Below are 26,792 nucleotides of genomic sequence, written 5' to 3' on the forward strand. Positions count from 1 at the left end.
GTCTAGGTGCCCTTTTGTTTCCCATGATTCTGTCTGCTTTTTCTCCACATTGACTTGACCTGCTAAGTGAAAGATGGGCAGCAACGAACTGGCTGATGTCCTGCTCAACTAGTGCCTTAGTGGAAGAGACCGGAAGGGTCAGTCATGTGACAGAGACAGGTGGTTTCCTTTTCTTTGATTTGCCAGCTGTTAAGGCTGCTGAACAGTTTGGAGGAATGTGTAGTCTGTATACTGAAATTTTTATTAAAGTAATTTAAAGGCCAATTTAACTAGTTTTATTCAAAGTAAGTCTACATTAAATTACAATATTAACAATCTGTAGACACAATGAACTTAAAATATAAGAAGTAGAAATAGAAATCTATTTGGTCTTTCCGAGACCACATATCATGGAACTCATAAATGAAAATTTACAAATATAGAAATGATACTTAAAGAGTAAGGATTTTAATATGGGAACTCAAAAGATGTCAGATTTTAAACATGCATGTTTCAAAAAGGGAGAATCCTTTAATAATTTAGCATAAAATCGAGTTATATAAACTTGGTATATTCCAGAAAATATTGCTTTAAACACTTATACATGATCAAAATTCCTTTGGTAGCTTTTAATCAAAATGAAACATGCTACTCTGTAAAATATAAAGTACTTTTAGATGTTGCAAAAATGTCTGTCATCATCACCATGGCAACACCACCATGGAGCCCTGTTCTCACTGCTCAGCCTCCTATGTGAACACACAGAACGTCACCAGGAACCAACAAATCCTTAGCCTTTTGACAGAAATAACCAAGCTTCATACAGCACCAGGGCAGAGATCCAAGACAGTCCCTAGGCAAGACTCTAAAACCAGGCCCAGCTTTATTATGGTCACCACACAAACTGCAGCTTCAACAATCACACAGCGATCACCCCAGTGCCAAAGCCGGGACCTCCACACTCAGTCAGCATGGAAACAAACACGAAGCCCCAACCCCTCTGGACGGGCTCTGCATCTCGAGTGACAGGCATGATGTCCTCTTGGCACATCAGGGACCTCTCTTAGAAACCTGATTTACAGAAGCCAGTTTTGAACTTCCTGAAAACACACAGAGCAGAGGCCAGGCTTAGGCTGCCGAGCTGAGTGCAGGTGGTCTGGACACTGTTTCTTCCCAGCGCCCACCAACCCAGGGCTCCCCTCTGAGTGTTCATCTGGGGAAGAACGCAGTATCTAGGGTATTTCCACTGTGTCCCACAATCACACACACAACAAACCAAGCCTGTGGCTTTCTGCCAGAGGAACAAGAGCTTGTGAAGGAACTTCTCAACTAATATAGGCATGTCCAATCTAAAGTCAGGAGGGACAGAAACAAAGGAGAGGAAGAACGGAGAGGAAAGAAGTGTGACATCTCAAAGTCCTTGCGCCCTGGGAAGGATGATCCAAGAACCACCATGTCTTCTGCTTTGAATCCAAGTGTCCACAGCTGCAGCTGCAGGGACCTGGAAACAGCGCAGCAGTAGTGTTCACACTCTGCAGGTGCATCTTAGTGTTTGTCTCATGGGGAGAAGGCAGTCTGCTGACACATCACGCCACATAGTGGTACTGATTTGGACTGTCTTTGTCTCGCTCCATATAGTCTCTGTCTATAAGTGATTCAATCCTCTTTTTCAAATCTCCAGGCTAGAAAAGAAAAAAAATCAAACGTTATAGGACACTAAACTTAGAAACACAAACCTAACATACTGCATGACACATGTAACAGAAACGAGCAACTCTACAACAGGCATACTTACATCAAGATCACTAATAATTACAAACTGACCGTGTTAGCATCGTGTTCTGAACAAATGTTTGCACAGGGGTGACTGCACCTGGTTCCCTCACCTCCTTCCATGAGCATATAAACAGGGCAAATCCCACATGGTTCATGCTCTCACATGTTTGGAAGGAAACTCTGATCATGTTCTAGTGGGACATTCTTATTTTGCTATTTTGCTGTTATTATTATTGGTATTTTTTTTCTCTGTGTAGTCCCAGTTGTCCTGGAACTAGTTCTGTAGACCAGGCTGGCCTCAAACTCACATAGATTCTCCTGCTTTTGCCTCCCGAGAGCTGGAATTAAAGGCATGTACCACTACTGTCTAGCTTGCTGCTATTATTTAAAAAAAAAAAAAAATTTTACACTTATTTCTTTTGTGTGTAAAAGAGTGTGGGCACATGCCATGACACCTGTGGGGAGGCCAGAAGACAGCCGTGGCACTTAACTCTCTCCTACCACATGGGTTTCCGTGATCACACCAGGTTGTCAGGCTCTGTGAAGACGCCTTTACCCACCGAATCGTCTTGCTGGTCCTGCTGAGATTCTAAGACAGGGTTTGCTCTACTTGAACTCACTCTGGTAGCCCAGGCTTGTTTCAGTCTTCCTGTCTTAGGCTCCCCGAGGTAAGGACTATAGACATGCACACCTCTAGCCATCCTCATCCTTTGTGACGCATTCCTATCAATCCAGATTCACCAGGTACGCTACATCTACAGGGGACAGTCACAATTTTGAGTGTTCTGCTAAGTTATTGCAAAAATGTTTGTCACTAGACAAACATCACGACAGCCTCGTCTCACTGCTTTAACTCACATGTGACTATAAAGTAGGTGACCAGTCACAAACACCCGGCCCTGCCTTTCTTGTTTTGTTTTGTGAGACAGGGTCTATGTAGCACTGGCTATCCTGCAACTCACTATGTAGAGCAGGCTAGACTCTAATTCACAGAGATCTGCCTGTTCCTACCCGAGTGCTGGGATTAAAGATGTGTACCACCATGCCAGTCAAAGAATTCAATCTCAGCCAGGTGGTGGCGGCGCATGCCTTTAATTCCAACACTCAGGAGGCAGAGGCAGGTGGATCTCTGTGAGTTCGAGGCCAGCCTGGCTTACCAAGTGAGTTCCAGGACAGGCTCCCAAGCTACAGAGAAACCCTGTCTCGATAAACCAAAGAAGAATTCAGTCTCTGTGCATGACTAAAACCAGGGCTGAGTCCACAGCCTTAAAATGACTCTGCCCAAAGGCACCTGCCTCCACTTCTGCTGCAGTGGGAAGCAAATCAGTCGGCACTTGGCAGCAAGAGCCTTCTGCTATGGGGAGCATCAATTTTTAAACAGCAAATTCAGTGGCAGGCCATGCATTTTACAAGATGTGGCTGAACATACAATTAGCTACATAAGCATGGTGGCTAGAGCTTTGCCCAGCTGCATAGTATCACTTTAATCACCAGGTCACTTCCTTTGCAAAGGGACAAACGCATCCTGGCTTTAGGTAGGAAACAACAGTATTGCATGGGCTGTGCATCAATCATCATGGAGGGAGGGGCCAGGCACTGTTGTACCCGTCCTTGAGGCACTGACTAATCAGTCTGTCTCAGTGTGACGCCAGATAAAGACGATCAACTCGGGTGTCACACAACCAGGGAACTTCCAGTTGCTGAAGGCCAGAGGTCCTGAGAGTTCAATTCCTTCAGAGCTGACAATGTACTTTAGGCCATATTTTAAGGTGTATTTTTGTAATGCTCCCCTAGCTCATCTGCATTTCATAACTTACAGAATCTCAGAGCTTAGTTCTAGAACAAGAAAGAGGAACAAACCTGAGGCTGATTTACATCTCTTAAGTTGGAAACGCTAATGTAGCTTGTGAATGTCAAATCCAGCAGTTATCAACACCGCTACCACAGGGGCCTAGGGAGTTACCAATGCCATTGCCACAAGGGCCCGGGAAGTTACCAACATTACTGACACAAGGGCCCGGGGAGTTACCAACATTACTGACACAAGGGCCCGGGGAGCAACTTAAGTGCCACACTTAGGGAAGAACCTCTGTCCTGACACCTTGTGGCCCTCCACTCCCTCCTGAAAACTCAAGCATGCAGTCTGCTTAGAGGAGCTCTGGTTTCCAGGGTGCTGATGGGTCAGATCTGCACAGAGGCCTTCCTATCACGTGTTAACCTAACATCCAACTGTGCTGACAGAACTTACCTTTACTGGAAATTTCAGCTGATTGTACAATTCAGAAACTAGAAGGTTATGACCAAGAGTCTTCCTCATTTTCATTATCCTGACTATGGCAGCGTCGATCTGGTACTGTCTGTCCTGGAATACTCTCTCTGTGGTGCTAACTTGTTCTTCAACCTGGACAAAAGAAGAAAAAATGAGAGAAGTATGAAGATGCTCCGGTGTTGCTTTGCACTGACAAACCTGGTTTTGATGCAGACTAAGGCAGGCTTTATTACATTTCCATTTGTTCTATGAGAGCTCAGCTTTTCACAGTGTACAACTCTAAAACGAACCCTTGGAAAAGAGGGTCTATAACAGTGGCTCCCTCCCTGGAGCATAGGACACTTGTGAGCACCATGTGGATACTGGGGACTCAGGTCCTCTAAAGAGTGACCATTGTTCTTAACCACTGAGACATTCATTTCTCTAGCCGCCTTATACTGCATTATTAGGTAATTTGAGTATATTTTCTGTCCAGCAAATTGAAAGCCTCAGGATGAATGACACAGTAATTGTCTATGGGAGAGAAGTAATTCATTAACTAAAGTTGTTTTGCACACTTCCCCTCATACTTCACAAGAAGTCTCCTCACACGCCTACTTAGACTAGAGACTCACTCTAGGAATGAGGAGGCCATTAGAACCCACTGGGTGTGTGTGTAGCCTGCTCCCTATTGGAATTGCTGCTTCTGTGGTCTGTAGTTCTGTAGGATACCTCCTCCTTCCTCCATGGACAGCATGAGCATGTGTGCCAGGCAAAGCAGAGGGCAGGCACTAATTCTGGATATCCCATGTGTTTCTTTTGTGCTGGCATTTGATATAGGAAGGTATGATTTCACAGATGGGCATAGCAGTTAAACAGATTTCTTGGCTTCTACTGATAACATAAAATTAATGAAAGCTACATGAGGGGACACTACTCCAAACCCCTGCTTTTGCACAGATTCAGACATACGCTCTGGCCTCTAGCAGTCACGACATTACTAGAAAAGCGAAAGATCCCATGGTGAGACCACGAAAGAAGAGAAAGCTGGCACTTACAGTTTCCTTCATCTGGATCTGATTGATCTTTATTCTGAACAACTTGTGCTTGAAGTCCCCATTGAAGATGAACTTATCTCCATCGTCCACCTCCTTTCCTTTGGGACTTTTAATCAGCACCCGCGCTTTCCCACAAGCCAGAGACTGCAGCGTTCTTCTCAGCTCACTGTCCTCTGAGGGAGGGAAGGAGGCAGATGTCACCAAGAGTCTCGACAATGAGAAACCATGGTGTGACAGCTGAGTGTGCACCTTCTCTTCATTTCCCACTGCTGCTGTAGGAACCCAGGGCCCTGTGCACGCCAGGAAAGCACCCTGCCTCTGAGCTACACCACCAGTCTACTTCCTCTTTTTAATTAACACAGTGGTATTTAGAGCCAGGCGTGGTGGTGCACACTTTTAATCCTAGCACTTGGGAGGCACAAGCAGGTGAAATTCTGTGAGTTCTGGGATAGCCAAGGTGCCACTGTAAGATCCTATTTCCAAAACAAACAAACAAAACAAAACCAAAACAGTCCTAAGGAATCTTCCTACCTATGCCGGTGGCCATTTTTATTTCTTCAAAGCTGAATCCGTCCCCTTCGTTGAACATGAGCAGCACCAATGTCTGGAAGAGGGACACCTGAAACTCCTTCTTCCCCTGTAAGAAAAAGGAGCCATCACAGAGGCTGCCTGGACACTTTGTGAGTACGGCAGGCTGCTGTGTATGCATTGTTTTGGGGATTCAGAACTTACTAATAGTCACCATGTAAGATGAAATTACATTACTGATTAGAAAAGAATTAAATGATTATTGGATATTACAGTTAAAAATTCTTGTCTTGGAGCTGGACATGGTGATGCCTGTAAACCAGCAATGGGAGGCTGAGGCAGGGATCCTGAGTCTCGTCTTCTGTGTGTCCACTGCTCTCTGCATTTTAACATGATTTTCCAGACGTCAGGCCTATTTATTTGTTTGTTGATGTTTTTAAGATAATGGCTTGTGATCCATCCCAGGGTGGCCTTGAACTTTCTATCCTGTCTCTGCCTCTTGAGCATTGGGCTCATCAACATCACAGGTGGCTTCCTGAGGCTCTGGGTGACAATGGGAAGGTTGGTTGGGTGATGGCATAGGAAAGAAAGGACTGCAGAATGCTCAACACCGTGTTCAAACACATGGAGAGAGTGCTCAGTCAGCACCATCTCCTCTGCTCAGCTGCTCTGTGGAGGGCAGACTTCTTCTATCTAGAATGGCTCAGTGTACACGTGTCAGCCAGTACCACAGGATCTAGCACTTCTGTAAGGAGAAGACAAAGGATAGGAAGGGGATTTGGGGAGCAGCAGTGCCGGGCGCCACAGCCCTGATTCACATGAGCAGAAAGCTGTATGCTGTCTGCAGAGGTCAGCTCCTAACTACAGCTAGAAAGCAATCAAAGATACAAGTGGCAGAATTGGACTTTGCTAAGACCTTGAAGAAGAGGTATGTGATACCCATACAGTACCACAATGTTAGGAACTTGGAGTATTCTCCTTGACATACTTAAGTATACATGATTTATATATTAAAGTTAGATATGAACATGAAGGCTTTCTCCCACATACTGCTCGGTGACATACGTCTTTGGTATACTCACACAGCCCATGTCTGCTCACTTTTTATGTGACAGCTGGTAATGGCAGAGAGCATTCTTACCCCCTGCCCTGTGAAATGCCTTAGGAAGGACTCCAGCTCTAGCAGAAGTAACTTGAGAAGAGAGGATGTGGAAATCTTGAAACATTCTTCTCTTGGGTTCTTGGCATACGACAAAACGTGTTCATTTGCTTGGCACTTTACAACAGGAGGAAGAAGGAACAGCTAACAGAGAGACAGAGCAGCCAGAGAGGGCTCAGCAGTGGAGCGCTCTGCTCTTGTATGGGACCAGAACTGCCTGCAGTCAGTTTCAGTGTATCCTTGGCCTCACGCACATATGCAGGCACACACACAGGCACACCAAAATAGGTTGCTTCTTAAACTGGAGCTAAGGCAGTAAAAAGTAGGTAATCTGGGGTTTCGATCTGTACGATCAGACTTCTGCATGCTACTCTCCATGACACTATGTGTAGTATCATGCTCAGTTTCCTCTGGCAGCTGCACTTGCTGGACCTCTCTAGTATCCATCAGCATCCTGGCCTCTGCCACACCCCACTGTGTTTTAATCTGTAACCTTTTGTTTAGCAGAGAACTGGAGCACATTTTCACCGCACTGGGTTTCAGGTATGCTTATACAGCTGCCTTTTCACACCCACTGCTCTTTTAATGATTGCATGTATGGCGTGTAACTGTGTGTAAACACATGTGCTGGTGTGCACGCAGAGGCCAGAGGAGGATGTTGAGTGTCCTACTCTGTAGCTTTCCATCCTCTTCTCTTGAGACAGTGTCTCTTGCTGAACTTGGATCTAACTGTTTTTCAGTGAGGCTGATGGCCAGCAAGTCCCTGTAATCCTCCTGTCTCTGCACATCTACTGCATAGGTTATAGGTGAGCAGAGCCATGCCTATTACAGATGTTTTAAGTAATCTTGTTGTGTGTGTGTGTGTGTGTGTGTGTGTGTGTGTGTGTAGGTACCTGTCATGGTGCACTCATGGAGGTCAGGGGACAGCTTGTGGGAGTTGTTTCCCTCTTTCTACCATGTGGGTCATTGGGAATCTCTCTGGTTGTGGCTTGGTTTCAGGTGACTTTACCAGCAGAGGCATCTTGCTAATACCCATACCTGGTTTTTTATGTGAGTGCTAGGAATTCAGGCACTCATGATTGTGCAGCAGGATCACCTTATCTATTGATTCATTCCCCAACCCTGGTAAATAATTTTCTATTGATTAATTTACAATTGATTTTTGTTAAGTAGAGTATTAACCCTTTACTTGTTATTTTTATTGACCAAAAAAAGCTAGTGCTACATCATACTGAAAAAAAAAACTTGCCTTTCACTGCTATGGGAGTTCAAGAATAACCTGAAAATTATCCTAAAATATTGGCAGAGGGGAAGAAACAGGAGTAGTGGATAAAGAACTGACCTCCTTAAACTCCGCCTTCAACACAGCATGTCCCAGAGTTGTCTGCCACTGGAGCTTCCGGCCACTGTGCTTGCCCAGATAGAACGTCTTGAATACTTCCTGAAGTCTGACCATCTGCCAAGCCAAGAGACACGAGACTGAGCACACTGAGCTCTTCCAGACCTGCACCGCTGAACCGAGAAGGCGATTCTAGATTCTGACCCTTATTTTCTATATTCTGCTACCTGTGATAATACCCATAGGCCTGAGACTGTGGAGTTTCCTATGACATCTGGCTTTTGTCTGCTTTGGTGCTTGGCACTCAGGCTTCACCCACTCCTGCTGGTCCATGTGGCCACCTGAGTCAAATGGTGCCTGTAGCCGCCCAGCGACTTTCCTCTCCCTCTGGCTAAGGCTGGTGTCATATGCTATTATCGTTCGTATCGAAATGGCCCGTGGGGGCTCATGTGCTCCAGGCTTGGCTGCTAGCTGACAGACTTTGGAAAGCAATTGAGCCACCAGGAATTTAAACTCATTAATGAATTAGTTGGAAAGTTCTGGAAACTCAGAAGTGGGTTCTGTTTGGAGGAAGTAGGTCAACCAGGGATATGCCTTTGAAAGTATGTCCTATCCCTGGCTTCCTCTTTGACCCTGAAGGCTTCTGCTGCTGTGATGCTCCTGTCTTGACCACGGTTGTAAGTGGTTTCTCTCAAGGACTGTCACAGTGACAAAAGCTGACCAGCATGGACCTCACAAGTGCACACAGAGCACATGCTGAATGACTTCACGGGCACCAAGGAATGAGCACAGGCTAGCAACCACCAGCAGTGTGGCTACCTCTCCTGAGCCCCTTCTCTACTCGATGCCCTTATCACAGGGAGCCCTTTGAGCCTTCCCAGCCTTTAGAATTAAATTTCCTAGTTTTGGGGATTCTGCTGCAACTATAGAAAACAGACTAAGACAGATACTTTCAAGAAAGTAAAAAGAGAGCTCACAGAGAAAATATCTGCAGACCACACATCTGATGAGAGTCAAGCACCTGGCAAGCATATGCGACGAGCTCTTAGATAACAAACACAGACAACGAAAAGAGGAGTTGAATAGACAGTTCCCAAAGACTCACAAATGTCAACACACATGGAAAGATGTCTAGCATCACCATTGGGGAAGTGCTAATCACACCAGGTGGGCACCACCACTCCTCTACGGTGGGGATGGCAGAAAGGAGAGGAAAGGATGGTGAGGAGGAGCAAGCTGCTCCTCAATTAAAAGCAAAACAACTCAGGCCTGGAAATCTGTTCCAGTTATATGCCCCAAAGTGACCACAGATGTTCACATAAAAATCTGTATACTCTGGGCGATGGTGGTGCACGCCTTTAATTCCAGCACTCGGGAGGCAGAGGCAGGTGGATCTCTGTGAGTTTGAGGCCAGCCTGGTCTATAAGAGCTTATTCTTGGACAGCTAGGGCTGTTACACAGAGAAATCCTGTCTCAAAAAAACAAAACAAACAAATCTGTATGCCCATCTTCATAGTCACATCATTCATGATTATCCAAAGGCAGAAAGAACCTGGACCCCATCATTAAATGAATGTCTGGGCAAGCTGCCCATACACAGAGCTGAAAGAGGAATAAGCACCAACACATGATGTAGCATGAGGAATCCTGGAATAGGGAGTAATGCCAACATCGATGTGCACATCACATATGAGCCCCAAAACATGGGACAACAAGGACAAGCAAGTCATAGAAAGCAGACATTGACTGCAGCCCAAGGGGAAGAGGTGATCAGCTTCAGTTATCTTTGGTTACCACCTGTTTAACATGCCACTCCAAGATGAAAAAGTCTATGTGAATGTGTATTTTGTCACAGCCGATAAAAATACAGTATTAGGTAAAGCTCCAACATCTTTTGCAAGAAAACAAAAATGTACCCAAAGACAATGAGGAGCCAGCTGAGAGATCTGGGATAATGTGGGCATTTAAGTGAGAACTCCCAAGTTTAGTGATAGACCTAAAAACTAATATATAAGATGGGAGACTAGAGACCTCTGTTATAGAAAGAAGAATTCAGCTTCTAAACAGATGGAACTGGACAACCAGCCCCATGCGTCCGATGAGACTGATTCAGACAGGGAGATGAGCACAGTTCACAACTACTATTCACAGAGGTTAAACACTAACAGAGGCCAAAGGAGCCCAACATCACAAGACACCTGAGCAGCACTTGCAGGACAAATGATCCAGAGCCCGAGTTGTGGCTCTGCCTGTGGACCCTGGGCTCGTGAGTACCACAACACTGTTGAGTCAGTGTTCACTGTTGCGACAAATGCCTCAGAAAAAGAATTAGAGAGGAAGTGCTCATTTGGGGTACTTTCAGTCCAGTTTGTGGCACCGTCACCACGGCATGGTGGAAAGGAAGGGCGTGGCAGAGGAGTGGCCAGGAATCAGGGAGAAGAGTAGGACGTGCATGCTTCCTCCAGTAGCTGCACCCTGCAGATCCACAAGCTTCTTAACGGTCCTTTGCATTTAAACCCATTAACCGTCTAAGACAGGTCAGAATCTCTCTAGACATGTCCTCACAGACACCCAGAGGCAAGCTTCACTAGCTGAAATTCGTCCTCAATCCAATCATGCTGACAACTCAGATTAACCACAGCAATTAAAGGATGTATTGAGATAGCTGGTAAAGCTTGGAGGAGGGACTTCTACCAGTGAGCATTTTCTAATCTGAAGTGCTTGGGGCCAATTCTGGGAGGCCTGCACTGAGGCAGGGAAGGCAAAGGTATCACACACCCCACTGAACAGGAAAGAGATGCCATCGACATAGCCAGCGCTAAATACAGGTATTCTAGGAACCACCCTGTGTACTTTCTGTAAGTCTGGACAATTTCAGAACAAGTGAAAACACTTGCAGTGTTCTAAGAGGCCTGCTAGGTAGAAGGGAAAGTGATTCCCTGCGGATGTGACCAAGTACAGCTACCAGGGCAAAGGCAACACGGGGTTTTCTGGAAGAAATTTTGCTCAGGCACAAAAAAGCCTGAAAACAAAATAAACATGACCCCCAGTGGTCAAGTCTATGGCAAGTGGTGGGGCAGAAGAACTGGCCAGGCTGGTCTAGTCATGTTCAGTGGAGGAAGATGGAAGCATGGGGCACTGTGCAGAGCCAAGGGAAAGGAGACATGCTAGCTGCATGCTGGGCTGCAAGGCTGCTGTTCACTTGGTGTGAGGTGAGGACACACAGGACAGAGATGAAGACAAACAGAGAAGGCCATAGAGATCAGTGGGGTCCAAACAAGGAAACCAGAGAAACTGTCTTAGAACTGAGAAGGGTTTCAGGAGAGAGTTCTGACTTGGTCCTAGAAGGCCCAGCCTCACCCTTGCTGTCTGGGCCTCTGCAGCCTCTGAGTCCCTGTCCTCTGGAAAGGTCCTCACCCTTTGTGATGAAGACAGAGTCACTCAGGAGGTCTACTCACTCCTCCTTCTCTGGGCATGGTGTGGCCATGTTGGATTTTGGCCTCAATGAGCCTACAACTCCATGTTCCACTTCAGGTTCTGCACAATGCTTCAAGTCAATACGTAAGGCCCTAAACACCAGACCAGACTCTGCTGGAAAGCAGAGAGAAGTCAGGGGAGCTGTCATTTTCACGAGTGCCCTTGTGATGAAGAAAAGAAGGACAGGTGCCTCTGACCATGACTGAAGAGGTCACTGTCAAACACCACTTTCCAGGGGCCACAGAACAGGTCTGGCCTTAGTGGGCTTGCCCAGAAGATCACTCACCTCTGGAGGGAGGTGCACTTCCATGGGCGTGTATGTGGGCCAGTAGCCCATGGTGAGGATGTTCACCGTGAGGTCAATGGGGCCTGGTGCACTTTGGTTCTGCATATGCTAAAAACAAAGATATCCAAGACACAATAAGTAGATAGATACTTAATACATTGAAGAAGAAATGGTGTGTGTATAAAATTATGTATCTTTTTTTTATTGAAACAAAGTTTTTCAATGTAGCCCTAGCTACTTTGACATTTAACTATGTAGAAACCATAGTTAACCATGTAGAACTGGCTTCAAACTAAGAGATCTGCCTGCTTCTGACTCCTAAGTGCTGGGGTTAAAGGTATGTGCCACCATGCCCAGCCTGGAATTTATATAATTTTAGAAACAGTTTCACATATGGATCTACTCAGTCTTTCAAACATGTTCCATTATGTTCCAATGTCACTGGAATCTTTTTCTTTACTTGGTCTATGCTACAACGTGACTGGTCGACTGTTAGACCCACTGAGCCAGCTTTACTGAAGAAACAACTCACTTGCTTGAAGTGAACCATGATGTCTTTGGAAAGCTCCATGTCCTTGAACATGCCCTCCAGCTTGCTGGTGAAGGCAGCTCCACACTCTGCGACATGTGAAGGAGTGGGTGAGAAAGAGCTGTGCGTGGTGCCCGCCCGCGAGCCGGCCCACCCTGAGCTCACCGTGCTTGAGCTTCGACAGCATGGACTTCTCTGCATCCACCGATGCGCTCTTCCCCACCAGCAGCCGTTTTGCTAAATCTTTCTTATAAAATGCTTCAAAGACATCTTTACCTGTGCAAACAGAGGAAAACCACGACTTGAGATAGCCGGTTTACATGTTGTGATACACGGGTGAGAAGAAAGCTCCTCCTGAGCGCAGGTCGGCATGTTCATCGGCCACATCTCACCATGGATGAAACGGAACAGGATCATGATCTTGTCCAGGATCCTCTCCAGCTCTTCGTCTGTTGCTTCTTTGTTGCCTGCTCGTAACTTTGAATCAACATGTTTGGCTGGAAAAACAAGAATTCCAATCAGAAAACAAAGCAGGAGAGATACTGCTGGTTCATACAAGGCCCTGGGTGCCATCTCACACCAACACCGCAAGAAAAAAAAACAAACAAAAAAAACCCAAACAGCTCTTTTCAATCTCCCAGTAATAACTGGGCACTCTGGAACTTTCCCAAAACACCACCACTGTAGGATAAGAAGCAAATGGACATTTTAAAACAGGTGGTCTCAAGGTAATGAGAATGTATCTTTCCAGACCATTAACAAATGCACAGACTTAAAAAGCAAAACAATTCTTTTTTAGTCAATTTCAGATTGAATTTTTTTCTTTTTGGTTTGTTTTTTTGAGACAAGGTTTGTGTAGCCTAGCTGTTCTGGAACTCATTCTGTAGACCAGGCTGGTCTTGAACTCACAGAGATCTGCCTGACTCTGCCTCCTAAGTGCCAGAATTAAAGGTGTAAGTAAGCTACCACCACCTGGTAAATTTTTATTTTTTATTATTAAAAATTTATTTATTTTATTCATGTATGGGTGTATGTCTTTGCCAGTATCAGCAGGAGAAGCTTGAATTACAAACTATGTCCTGGCATTTGAATCCTGGAAGAACCAACCACCAGTCCATCTCTCCAGCCCCTCCAGACTGATTTTTTTGTTTGTTTGTTTTGTTTTACTGAGACAAGGTTTCTCTGTGTATCTCTGGCTGTCCTGGAACTATCTCTGTAGACCAGGCTGGCCTCAAACTCACTCTGTCTCCTAAGTGCTGGGATTAAAGGTATATGCCACCACCACCGGTATCTAACTTACTTTTTTTAAAAAAATATTTATTGATTTATTATGTATACAATATTCTGTCTGTGTGTATGCCTGAAGACCAGAAGAGGACACCAGACCTTATCACAGATGGTTGTGAGCCACCATGTGGTTGCTGGGAATTGAACTCAGGACCTTTGGAAGAACAGGCAATGCTCTTAACCTCTGAGCCATCTCTCCAGCCCCTCTAACTTACTTTTTGAGACATGGTCTGTTACTAACCCTGACGTTAAAGAGTAGGCTGGCTGGCTAATGAGATTCTGGGGGTCTGTCTGTCTTTCCTCCCCATCACTGGGGTTACAGACACCACCATGGCTGTGTCTACACGGGTGCTAGGATCTGAACTCAGGTCCCCAGGTCCTCATGCTTGTGTGGGAGACACTTTACCAACTGATTCACCTCTTCAGCCCCTATCAGTTTTCCTGTGGAATAGTCTGCCCATGTGCACACAGCTGAGAGCTGCTCTGTGCTCACACTGCCCTGCTTACGACTGCTACCACACTCCTGTCTGCTCGTGTCACCTTTCTGCCTTCTCTATGAAGTCAGCCACAGTGAGATAACTACACAGGGAGGCGATTATGACTGTTTTATCTGAGCTCTTATTTTATCCTGTTTGATATGGAGCAGACCAGGTGACTAAAGAGCACTGCATTATCCAGAGGCCGATGACCTCACTGACCCCACACAAGGCCTCACCCTGAACACAGCTGCTCAGGGATTCTTACAGTCGGGACAAGGATCAACCCTGACTTTTACAGGGCAGCTGAGAGCCCTGGATCAAGAAGCCCTGACTCACTAACCCTCTCACCTTGCCTCTCAGATGCAAAACTTCAACTCTTGACTCAGTCCCTATGACACACATTCCCTCATGGATGTACAACTGTGCACACATGAATACTGCTCAACATAGACATCCTGACAAGGTTTGGACTCTGCTCAAACTAGCTGGGAAAAATATTTGAGGCTCTTTTCCTTCCTTCATTTATTTATCTACTTATTTATTGATCTATCTGTTTATTTATTTATGGTTTGTTTTTTGGTTCTTTTGAGATAGGGTTTCATTATGTAGCCCTGGGTGCTCTGAAACTCTCTACGTGGACCAGGCTGGCCTCAAACTCATGGCAATCTACCTGCCTCTGCCACCTAAGTGTTAGGATCAAAGAGGTATGCATAACCATAGTCAACCTTCATTTCCTGTCCTAAAACTAGCTCTGTAGACAAGGCTCAGAGATTCACCTGCCTCTGCCTCCCAAGTGCTGGGATTACAGGCGTGGTGTGACACCAACCTTAGCCTGGCTCTTTTTTTTTTTTTTTTTTTTAAAAGTCTCATCATGTAGCCATGCATGGTCTGGAACTTGCTATGCAGACCACCCGGAGAATGCACAGGTTAAAGGCACATACCCACACCTGGCAATTTTATATTTAAAAAGCACCTAAAAAGGCTAGCATGATGGCTCAGTGGGTAAAGGTGCCCATGGCCAAACTGAGTCCAGTCCCCACAACCCATACGGTGCAAGGACTCCTGAAAGCCCTCCGACTTCCGCTTGAGCAGGAACACACTTGTACACACATGTACAATATAAAATACACCTTTTAAATGTAACAAAGGAAAAGCATCTAGGACTGTTTGCTACCAATGAGCTCTGCAGGCTTGTTTGGTCTCTTGTTGATGAACGTCTCAAAGGATTCCTTCATCAGGTTGATAAAGCGCTCATTCCTCTGGAAGCACACTTCCACCACGTGGTCTACTTTGTCCTTAAAGTCCAGCAGGTCTTGAACCATGTCTTTATCTTTCTCGGGATTGATGACAATGGTTGTCCCGAAGGTCTACAGACACAAAATATAACCAAGTCAGCAACAGGCTTAGGATTCCAAAGAGTATCTTTTGCTGTCTCACAACATGATGGCAGTACCCTCTCTACAGGTGCATCCCTCTGGACAGGTGGGCCTGACATGCATCCTGGAAGATGATGAGTGGTGCTGTGTGTACTGGCAAGTGAGAGACACAATGCCTGGAACCCAGAGGTAGGAACTGGGCTTAGAAACAGCAGTAGACAGAGCAAACTGCTGTACAGTGTGTATCGGTTCCCAGTGGGCAGTCATGACTGATAAACAGACACACCAGATACGCTACTGCAGCAGAAACAAGTGTTTACATGAAGGGATGCAGAGCTGTTGTCACTACATTGCTGGTGTCCACCTGGACAGTGGCCATCACTGCCGGTGTCACCTTAGAAAAGTGGATTTAGCTGAAGAAAACATCAGGTCATGTGGAAGACAGGCAAACAGACGGCGCCTCTCAGTAGTTCACGTGCCTCTGCAGGGTATAGTGTGTAGTAAGCTGGTGTGTACCTTGATGTACTCGCTCCAGTGCTGCAGCAGAGCGTGCTGACCCCCTTTCACCCGGCTGAACAGCTGGTACATCTGGGTAAGGTCAGGAACCCTGTTCTCATCCAGCAGGTGGTCGAGCCCTAGCAGGGTGCAGAGCGAGAGCAGGTCACAGGAGGAAGGCAGCATTCAGGAGTGAACACAGTACAGTCCACACCACACGGGCAGCACATGGCTTGCAGACTTGGAGCACATGCCTGCCACAGCGGCATGCCTGTTTGGTCACTTGCCTGAGGTGCTCATATAGGTGGATCTCAGTTTCTGAGTGCATTAGGAATGTATTATTGAGTTTCTCATTTTACAAACGCCTTAACAAAAGCACTGAGTCAAAAAAAATATTTTGACAAGTATTTGTCCTGAGAAATTTATAATGATGCCAGCCAGTGGTGGCACACCCCTTTAATCCCAGTACTGGGGTAGGAGAGGCAGGTAGATCTCTGTGAGTTTGAGGCCAGCCTGGTCTACAGAGCAAGTTTCAGGACAGCCAGAACTGTTACACAGAGAAACCCTGTCTCGAACCGCCCCCTCCAAAATTCACAATGCAAATTATCTGAGGTTTTGTTTATTCGTCAGAAAAAACATTTATTCTTAAAAGATTGGTTCAGGGGCTGGAGAGATGGCTCAGCACGTAAAAGCACTTGCTGTTCTTACAGAGGACCCAGGTTCAGCTTCTAGTCCACATGGTGGCTCACAACCATGTCTAACTCCAGTTCTAGGATAATCTGATGCTCTTTTCTGACCTCCACCCTCTTCTGACCACTGTGGATATTGCATACATGTGGTGCATATACATATATGTAAGCTAAGCACTCATATACATAAAATAAAATAAATATAAACTAAAATTGATTCAATTTTAAATTTTTAGTTTGATTCACATAATAAACTGTAAGACATGGAATTTTAATATTTATTTATTTATTACGTATACAATGTTCTGTCTGTGTGTATGCCTGAAGACCAGAAGAGGACACCAGACCTTATCACAGATGGTTGTGAGCCACCATGTGGTTGCTGGGAATTGAACTCAGGACCTTTGGAAGAGNTGTGTGTATGTCTGTAGGCCAGAAGAGGGCACCAGACCTCATTCCAGATGGTTGTGAGCCACCATGTGGTTGCTGGGAATTGAACTCAGGACCTTTGGAAGAGCAGGCAATGCTCTTAACCACTGAGCCATTTCTCCAGCCCAAGACATGGAATTTTAGAATTTTTATTCAGCTATTTAGGTCTTATAATTTTATTATTTCATATTATATGAGCATTTTGCCTGTGTGTAAACGTATGCATCATGTTTGTGCAGTACCTGCAGAGGCCAGAAGAGGCCAGAGAAGCTACCTGTAGACCTGGGTGCCTACACTCTCAGGGTCAAGGTGTGTGGAGACAGTCCCTGGTCTAAGCCAGAGGCTTTGCTGCTTGCTATGTCTCAAGATTACTTCTGAGCTAAACACACAAATAAGCTTTAGCTTTTTGTAAAATATCTGTCAAGAGTCCTACCTAGCTTTTTAATGTGGATCCTGGGAATCCAAATTCAGGAACTCGTGCTTGCATGGCAAGCACGTGATCAACTAAGACATCTCCACAGCCCCCTAGTGAAATTTAGAATAAGTTTTTACAAGTATACTTTACCATTTCCTTGCAACAATTTAGCTTATCAAAGCATGCACTGAGACCACCAGCATACGGCTCTTTAATGTTTATTTTTTAAGAAAGGTCCAAGTTATAAGCCAGGTGTGGTGGTGCACACACACAATCCCAGCTCTCTTAACTACGTATGCCTCTTGAGGGCTAGCACATCCATTAAACAAGAGTCTTAATAGTTCATCCCCAAAAATAACAAATCCAGAAGTTATGTACAGCGCTTCCAGAGTTTCACAAGTTAAAGATAGAATTTAGTTTAAATTTACACATGGGAAAATCTACCTTTCTGCAGAATTGCGGTCAAATGTTCTCCTAATAGTTGTTTCTCCACACAGGCAATCAAAGGTTTCCTATAAAGAAAACCAGAAAGTATCAGCAGCATAGAACTGGTCATCTATCAAAGGGGAAAGTTAAAGTCACAACAGACAGCCTACAGCCAAGACGACAGAGGGCTAACAGATAAGCTTTTCATCACGTCAACTATGGACTGTGACTGTGTTGACAATTCTAACGCCAGATTTCATTTTCTTTCATGAGACAGGATCTCAATATATAGCCCAAACTGGTCTTGAGCACATAGTTTTCTACCCCAGCTACCCAGTGCTGGGATTATAGGCATTCATCGCCATACCTGGCTTCTTGTTGCAAACAAGACCTAAACACGACCTGCTGAATAACACAGACAAGTCCATAGGTAGGTCCGAAAACACTCAGCAGCGAGCACCGGAGGAGCCTGGCACATGTGTCTTAACCTTGGTTTCTGATTTTCACCTCTGCCCTTCATGGTCTGCTGTCCCGTGCTAAAGCTTCCTGAACTGTAGACATGAACTCGAAGGCAGAGTCTAGAAGCCAGCAGGGCACATCTAGCAGTGCAGTCTACAGTCTATTGCTTATGTCTGCTCAAGTACTCTGTTCTCCATGGTCACTGTCCTGTCGGTCTGTTAGGCAGGATGGTTGCTCTATGCTGTGGCACCACGAGGCCTACAATCCACAGGGATAAGTATTTTCCGTGGCAAACTACCATCTCCCTCACAATTTAGACTCTGACCTCTTTCCTCCATCACTGCCCCACAATCTTCCTGTACTTACTCTGCCTTCCAGTGTGTTCTCAGCTTTGGTCCTCACCTCTCTAACAGGAGGGACCAGCAATGGAGGGTTCTAGAGATTGGCTGACCAACGACTTTTTGTCTGAGATGTACTCCTGTAGCTCCATTCCTCACCCTGGCCACCCCGACCCCCAACATTACCGGGCGGGTTCCTGCTCATGGAAACAGCCTGCTATGAGGGCTGGCCACATGAGCACCACACAGAACAGAGCAGTGGGAAATGTGGCCTGCCCACTGCAGTCACAGGTACAGACACGATCTTCCTGGCTCCCTCGTCCCCCAGACAGGGTCTGTCCTGGAACTCCTCACATAGACCAAGTCAGTCCTGAGCTCATAGAGATCCATGCCTTCCTTGGTCTCCCAAGTGCTGGGATTTCAGGCGTGTCCCACCACACTCAACTTCCTGGCTCTTTTTTATTCATAACACATATTTTTTCTTTTCAGAAGATCACAGAGAATGTTTACCTTTCCCAAGACTTCCTTTAGAGTTTGTAAACTAAGGAGGACACTGGAGTCCAGGGCCCAGTACCAATGTTTAAATTGTGTGCTGTGCACACACCACAGCACGTGTGGATGCCAGAGGAAACCTCCAGGAGTCCGGGTGGTGGTAGCACATGCCTTCAATCCCAGCACTCGGGAGGCAGAGGCAGGTGGATCTCTGTGAGTTTGAGGCCAGCCTGGTCTATAGAGTGAGTTCCAGGACAGCCAGGGCTGTTACACAGAGAAACCCTGCCTCAAAAAAAAAAAAAAAAAAAAAAAACCACACACACAAAACCAAACCAAACCACAAAAAATAAAAAAGGAGTCCAGGGTATTGAACTCAGGCAGTGAGGCTTAGCAGCAAATCTTTTCTTTTTGAGACAGAGTGTCAGTGTGCAGCCCTGACTGGCCTAAAACTTGCTATGTAGACCAGAATGGCTTTGTACTCACAGAGATCCCCCTGCCTCTGCCTCTTGAGCTTTAGGATTAACAGTGTGTATCACTAAGCCCAGACTTCTATAAGGAACCTTTTAATCTATTTAACTCTCACAGCACCTATGGCAGGACTGAGATCCCAGCCTCCATGAAAATGGAGCTCAGAGATGTGGGCCCCTCTGGAGGGGCCTCCTGTGGCTCCTGGCTTTTCTCCCTGTCAAGTCAGAGTGTGAGGAGCACATCAATGTCCCTAAGCAACCCAGCATCCCCCAGCTCAGTTCTGGACTAAGACCCATGGCATCCCTCACCGGAAAGGAGGAACACATCCTGAACTCCCATGCTACATCTCCTGAGAGTCTGACCCTTTCCTTCCTCTTGTCCCAAGCTCCACACGGACTGGAGCTTCGTATGGTTCACCATTTCCCCTTTGTGCCCCTTCCCGTTTCCGTCTCCTCACAGCAGTAAATAATACATGTTTTGCACAAATGCACATTCTCTCTCCCTTATTTCCCTAGCTGCTCATCAACCCAAAATCTAGAGGAAAAAGATGAATGAAAAGAGGGGGGAAATGTACTGTATCATAAGAATTATGGCCATATAAAACATCTAATACAACCTTGTAACTAGGGGACGGAGATGACTTAGTTAAGTGTGTGCACTGCTCTTGCAGAGGCCAGTACTCAGCACTCACATCAGGTGGCTCATAATCACCTATAACCCCAGCTCTAGGGGATCCAAGAACCACGGACTCCTCAGGCACTGGTACTCAAAAGCATATACCCACATAAAGTAATAAAAATAAATCTTTAAAAACAAAAAGCTTCTAAGTGAAGAGTCTCATATTCAGTGAAGTTCTATCAGGCAAACAAAGCACTCAGATGCTAAAGATGTCACTGTCCTTGACCAGGCCACTCGTGACAGCATGTGGTAAGAAATACAGTTTATAATTGCTGGGTACAGACGAATCATAAGCAAAGCATGGTCTCCTGACTGGAGTAGCCTCAGAGTACTGGGTGAGTTTGAGGTACCTCAGAGATCTGCCTGCCTCTGTCTCCCGAGTGCTGGGATAAATGTGTGCGCCACAACCGCTCACCTCTTTCAATATGGAGCAAGAAAGTATGTGGCCTATGAGAAACCGAAACGGATCCAAGGAGGACAGTGCTTACTGTGTGCTGTGGTCTAAGTAAGTGATCACTCGGTCTGCTTCTTCTTCTAGACGCTTACTCACATGGTTAAGATATTCTGGAACCTTCCAAAAAAAATTAACACATCAATGACAAAAGATTTCTCACATTATTGATAAAAAGATTTCCTCATAGAATTGAAAAAGCAGTGAACACCTTCAAGTCAAATATTACTAGATGACCAGGGCTGGGCAGGATGAGAGGCTATGTGAGTGACAACCAGCAGGCTGGGAGCCACCTCTAAAATTAGGGCCCATAGGGTGAGTCACTAGTAGTATCTGGGTAGAAAGCCCAAAGCCTACTGGAAACTGGCACCCACACAGGAAGCTGTCAGAGGTGAGACCTCCCCAGTGCCAGACAGCAAACAGATGTCAGTTGTCCGGGGTGAATAGTCCTCAGGGTTGGCATCTGCCAGCCCTGCTGCAGTTAAATTCTGCTCTGACAGGCTGGGCCACCTTACAAGGAGCAGGTTACCATGTCTGTGCTCAGGGCTCCCTTCAGGACTTAACTCCAGGACCTCGGAAGCTGCCCAACAGGGTGGGGTGATATTGGTATTACATATGCAATATCACATGTATTATTTATTACACATTCATTTTTGGAGAGAATTTTTTTATTTTGGAGACAGAGTTTCTCTGTGTAACTTTGGCTGTCCTGAAACTTGCTTATAGACCAGGCTGGCCTCTGCCTCCCAAGGGCTTAAAGGTGTGCACTGCCACTGCCTGGCTTGGAGATAATTCTTTACCAGTGCTTTACATAGATGAAAATCTTTGATTCTTAATTATTTGTCTTCCATATTTAGGATTTATATTTTATCCTCTCACTTAGACATGTGCTCCTTTGCTATTCCAGAAACTACTTGGGGGGGGGGGATAAAAGGACAAATCTCCTAAGGGAAAGGAATGAACTTCTACAACAAGCAGTCCATCCCTGAGGACTTGAGGAGACTGATAAATGTGTACACAGGAAAGAGTGCAATCCTTGTGAATGGCTCCCCTGAGGGGGTTAAAGCAAAGACAGTCGGTCACACATCTCACCTCCCTGTCTTGCATCAGCCTCTGGCCTTCTGCAGCATACAGACAGTTAGTCTCTTCCAAAAACTTCAGTTCAAACGAGTCTTTATATACCTAGGGAATGAGCAGTTACTGAAGTGCTTCATGCAGGCACCTGCCTTTTCAAGCACTAAGCCTCCCCCCCCCCCCCTTCTGAGTCAGCAGGCTGCAGCTTGTGGTCATCATGTGCCACTGATCTCTGGAAAACTTCTCCTGCCAGGCCAGGGCCCTACCTGCTCAACACTAATGTTTATTTGCCTTTGTACCTTAGCAATTGATTTTACCTTTGTTTATGGTATATTTTCCATTTAAACTAACTTTTTTTGTGTGGTTTTTTGAGACAGGTTTCTCTGTAGCTTTGGAGCCTGTCCTGGAACTAGCTCTTGTAGACCAGGTTGGCCTTGAACTCACAGAGATCTGCCTGCCTCTGCCTCCCAGTGCTGGGATTAAAGGCATGTGCCACCATTGCCCGGCCGAAACTAACATTTTTATACAGCCATACTTATCAATCTTTTCCTCCGTGGCTCCTTGTGTAGTGTGGTGATAGCTTCAGGCATTCTCTCCTTAAGGACTAGATAACCATATCTTCAACTCATACTTTATGAAGCCTGTGTTTACTTTGCAGCAGGCACCTGCAGTGGCTCACACACACTCAAGACCAAAGCCTCACCTGGAGATCTGAGAGCATGCTCAGCAGACTCCGGAGCAGGCTCCTGTCCACAGCCTCACCACTTCTCTCACGCCCAATGAGCAGCAGGATCCCATCAATGGTCTTACTCTGCACCATTCTGTCGCTGATGATGTGGTTCCTGAACAGCTCTAGGCCCATGTCCCTGACAGGCAGAAAGCAGAGCAAGGCTTCAGGTCAGCCTTGGATGCTCCAGAAGCTTCACATGCACCTGCCCCAAACTGCTATTTGTTGGTTATACCCAGAGCTTGGAAAGGCCTCTAGTCCAGATGACAGTGTCTCTACCCTAAATGAGGTTATTTCCTGGATAGGTCAAGCTGACCACCCCCAGGAGGTAATGAGATACATGTCACACAGGTGCCCAATAATCGATTGCTTTTGTGTGAATCTGTTGTCTCTGACCCATGGCTCACCATTCTTCTTGGGCAAGCCACAAAGGTGTCAAGTCTGTGGGAACCACCACTGCATCTGCTCCCTCTGGATCCCTTCCTTTTTCCTGCACTGTTCCCAGAAATCTCCTCTCTACTCCTCAGCTGGTAGCCTAGGAGATTTGGGAAGAATCACTCCACCCGAGAGAAGGCAGCAGGGCTTGTCAGACCAGGAGGGCACTCACCAGATAGAAGGAAGCATGGAGTTCTGGAGGACATAGGTGCGATCCAGAAACAGGAAGATGCTTCTGATCATGATCTGAAGACCAGAAAGGAGCAGCACTCACACCCCCGTTCCCATGCTCAGCCATGCACCGACCACTTGAGATCAGACTTTCCGGACCGTCCTTACATTAGCTGTCTTGAATGTAACAATCACTTCTTGATGGAAAGCCCTCACACATCAAGTCCCCAATTTTTATAAATTTAACTTCTCTTCTGGTATTTTTCAGCCCAGACTACAGGAATTTCAAAGCATCTAACCTCAATGATCTTTGAAATTTAATTATCTCCCAACAGACGACACAATGATGCTCTTTGGATGGCTAAGTACTAGTCTTTCTTGGTTTTTTTGAGATGGGGTTTCATGGCCTTAAACTCCTTATTTTCCTGTTTACTTCCTAAATGTGATTTCAGACACATGCAGGATCCCCCTTCCTAGCTTAAATTTTCTAAGTTAAATCTTGCTACATGGTCTTGAGGTTCGGGCTCCCGAGTGTGCTCTGTTGCAAGGACAGCGAAAGCGCAGGCAGTGAGCTATCCTTCTACCCTTGCTGTTGAAGCCCTGTATTTACCAGCTGGGACTGATTCCACTTTCTGCAGAGACTGATGACATTTGAGAACACCGTCCCTAACAGACATTGTTCTCACATCTACATGGCTCATCACCTTCCCCTCAACTCTAGAAAACAAGCACTCAGGCTACTTGAAGAAGCCAACAGCTGGGCCACACAAAAACTCACATGTGTGAAGACAAGTCAGACACCATCACAGCCTAAGCTTCTGCTATCTAACTACAGCAAGGGGCTGGAACCCAGGCCAAACTGCAGTTAGACACCTGGGGTTTCCTTTGAGAACTTAAGGCACCTCTTTTTTCAAGCACACACTGACTGTTGACCTGGAGGCAGAGCTGGCCAGCACCCTCCCCACCCTACTCTCCTGCTCAATTGTAGTGAAGGGCCCCTGAGCTCAGGCCTTAAGTTGGTGGAAAGGCAGGTTAAGGCAGGTGTGAGTGAGCCAACACAGGCATTACTAATAGCACCCAGGATGGAGAAGCAGGGCTGGCGAAGGGCTGCAAACTTACCATTTGTCTGCAGTGGTCTTGCCAGCATGTGTTAATCTTCTTTAGAAATAAAACGCTGTCTAGTGAGTCTGTGCGGACCTGCTAAGGAAACTTCAAACACACTAGTCCGTTCCATTTTTTTTTTTTTACAACTTTCAATCTCATTACCCTTCCCAGGTGTCCTTCTAGTAACACAGAAAGTATGATCATTATACCATTATCTAGTGTAAGTTACACTATAGTCTGAACACTTGTGTTCTCTAAACCCACAGTGAAAATCTAATCCCAAGGCAATAGTACCAAGAGGAATCAAAGACACCTCACTCTCTACTAAGCAGAAAGCTCTTACCAGGAGTCTACTCGTGCCTGAGTCTTGGACTTCCAGCCTCCAGAAAACACTCAGGCTTATAAGCCAGTTTACAAAAAGACTGACAGAGACCTGCAGCTCCCAAACCACAAGTGGGTTCCTAGCCTCTGCCAGCTGTCACCTCATTTCCTTTTGTAGTAACCTACCTGACTCATCCCATCCCCTTGGATCTGTCTCTCACTGCTCCACGTTGACTTCCATTCTCTCTTCTCTGCAGGGTTACTTTCCATTCCTGCCCACTGACACACAACGAGGCATGAGTGCTTCATCTGGGTGTCCAAATTTCAGCTTCCGAGGGTCAGGACCGAACATAACTCCACGATGGACCTTCTAGAACTAGTGTCTGGTGGGGCCTGAGTGCCCCACAGTCAATGTGTGTATAAAAGTGTATAGCAGGGAGCTGGCAGCTCAAGAGTGGTAGTGGTCTGCCCAGTAAAAGTAAAAGCTCAGAATACTAACATCAAGTTGTATTCATGACCAAATTATGCACTCAGCTAGACTCTAAGTGTACACATGTATGCTGTATGTGTGCTTTTGGGACAGTCCCATTCTAGCCAAGACTGGCCTTAAATGAAGCAATCTTCCTTTCCCAGTCTCCCACATGTTGGGATTTCAGGTATTAGCCACCACACTGTGCTCGTCTGTTTTTGAGTCAGGATATTGACATACATCCTATGCTGGTGTTGAACTTGAGGTCCTCTGCCTCAGTGTCCTCAGATATTACAGGCACGTGCCAGTATACACATACATACACACACTTTTTTTGTGAGCTAGTATCTCATTATGTTCTCTGGATGGCCTGGAACTTGCTATTAGGACATTCTATAATTTATGTACATATGTATGTATGTATTTGTGTACATATATGTAGTGTCCAGAAGAGAACAGAAAGGGAAATCAGATCTCCTGGAACTGGAGTTATGGATGGTTGTGAGCCACCGTGTGGGTTCTAGTAACCAAACCCGGTCCTCTGCAAGAGCAGCAAGTGCTCTTAATTGCTGAGCCATCCTTCCAGTCCCACTTATTTTTTTAAATTTTAGATTTTTTTCTTAAGTGATTTAATTTTTTTTATTGGTATGTATGTGTGTGTTGGTGCCAATACCCATGGAAGCCAGAGGTGTCACATCACCTGGATGGAGCTCAAGTGAGCAGTCCTGGAAATTGAACTTGGGTCCGTGACAAGAGCACCAAGTGCTTTTTTTTTTTTTTTTTCCACGAAGTGCTTTTATCAATGAGTAACCTCTCTAGCTCCTAGGATATACCTTTTTTAAAAAATGTACAAAATACAATTTTAAAATAAAGCTATCTGAAAGCGGGTTTCGAGAGAAGGATCTTCATTTGCTCTTTGAGCTTCCCAATACAAAAAAAGCAGTCCACGTAGGCGGAAAGCACCGGGGTCCTGTGCTGTAGCCCTGTCTGCCACTCACTAGCACACGGCACCATCCCTTCAATGAGTTCCAGTGTGGCAGGCCACCCACACTCAGTTCCCATGAGGAAACTGCGCATCCAGACTGAGGAGAAACTTGGCAGTTATGCCACACCAGATCTTCATCAGTCAAGGGCAGCTGGTAGAGACAGGTGATGCTGTCCCAGCCTTAGGAGGGGAAGAGAATGCTTAGGGAGGCATTGAGGCCACAGGCACATCTGTGCAGGTGGCAATAACCATAGTAGGTCAGACAAAGAGGTCTAGTTCTTGCCGCCTAATCTCAGGAAGCATATTCACAAGTTTAGACAGAGAAAAGGCCCATCAGTTCCGTGGCTAGCACATTACCCTGGGAGAATGCTTCTATGATGGTAAAATATGCCAGACCTCTATTTGTGCAAAGCAAGACAAAGGCCAGCCACAGGACATTCAGCAGGTTGAGAGATGCCACAAGCCTGCCGATCTGCAGAGTCCCTACTGCCTTCACACTGTGCAGCTGGAGTTGTGTGGCAGTGAGCCTGAATGGGCCTTTAAGCTTAAAAACGGAGTTAAACTGACGCTAGTCCATCTTCTGTTGCTACCTGGCAGCTCAGGCATCACTAATAACCATGGAGGAGTTGTACCTGGTCCAGTATT

General features: G+C 45.9%; 1 protein-coding gene across 1 annotated transcript in view; it reads right to left on the minus strand.

Moving 5' to 3' along the window:
• Positions 1–260: 260 nt before the first annotated feature.
• The window catches only part of Cul4a (cullin 4A), a 38,485-nt gene continuing 11,953 nt past the window's right edge, over positions 261–26,792 (minus strand). The window contains exons 4-20 of the mRNA XM_050137466.1: positions 24,388–24,456; positions 23,270–23,343; positions 22,639–22,801; positions 21,954–22,043; positions 20,899–20,981; positions 17,994–18,061; positions 16,038–16,156; positions 15,320–15,512; positions 12,772–12,876; positions 12,545–12,655; positions 12,383–12,468; positions 11,851–11,958; positions 8,091–8,204; positions 5,593–5,698; positions 5,062–5,234; positions 4,004–4,156; positions 261–1,661 (exon numbers count right to left, since the gene is read on the minus strand). Coding sequence (XP_049993423.1) covers positions 1,566–1,661; positions 4,004–4,156; positions 5,062–5,234; positions 5,593–5,698; positions 8,091–8,204; positions 11,851–11,958; positions 12,383–12,468; positions 12,545–12,655; positions 12,772–12,876; positions 15,320–15,512; positions 16,038–16,156; positions 17,994–18,061; positions 20,899–20,981; positions 21,954–22,043; positions 22,639–22,801; positions 23,270–23,343; positions 24,388–24,456 — 1,911 coding nt within the window. The 3' untranslated portion in view covers positions 261–1,565. The remainder of the gene's footprint in view (positions 1,662–4,003; positions 4,157–5,061; positions 5,235–5,592; positions 5,699–8,090; positions 8,205–11,850; positions 11,959–12,382; positions 12,469–12,544; positions 12,656–12,771; positions 12,877–15,319; positions 15,513–16,037; positions 16,157–17,993; positions 18,062–20,898; positions 20,982–21,953; positions 22,044–22,638; positions 22,802–23,269; positions 23,344–24,387; positions 24,457–26,792) is intronic.

The sequence above is a fragment of the Alexandromys fortis genome, unplaced genomic scaffold (assembly GCF_014885135.2).
Source record: "Alexandromys fortis isolate MF-2015 unplaced genomic scaffold, M_Fortis_MF-2015_v1.1 scaffold_3, whole genome shotgun sequence".
Taxonomy (NCBI): Eukaryota; Metazoa; Chordata; class Mammalia; order Rodentia; family Cricetidae; genus Alexandromys; species Alexandromys fortis.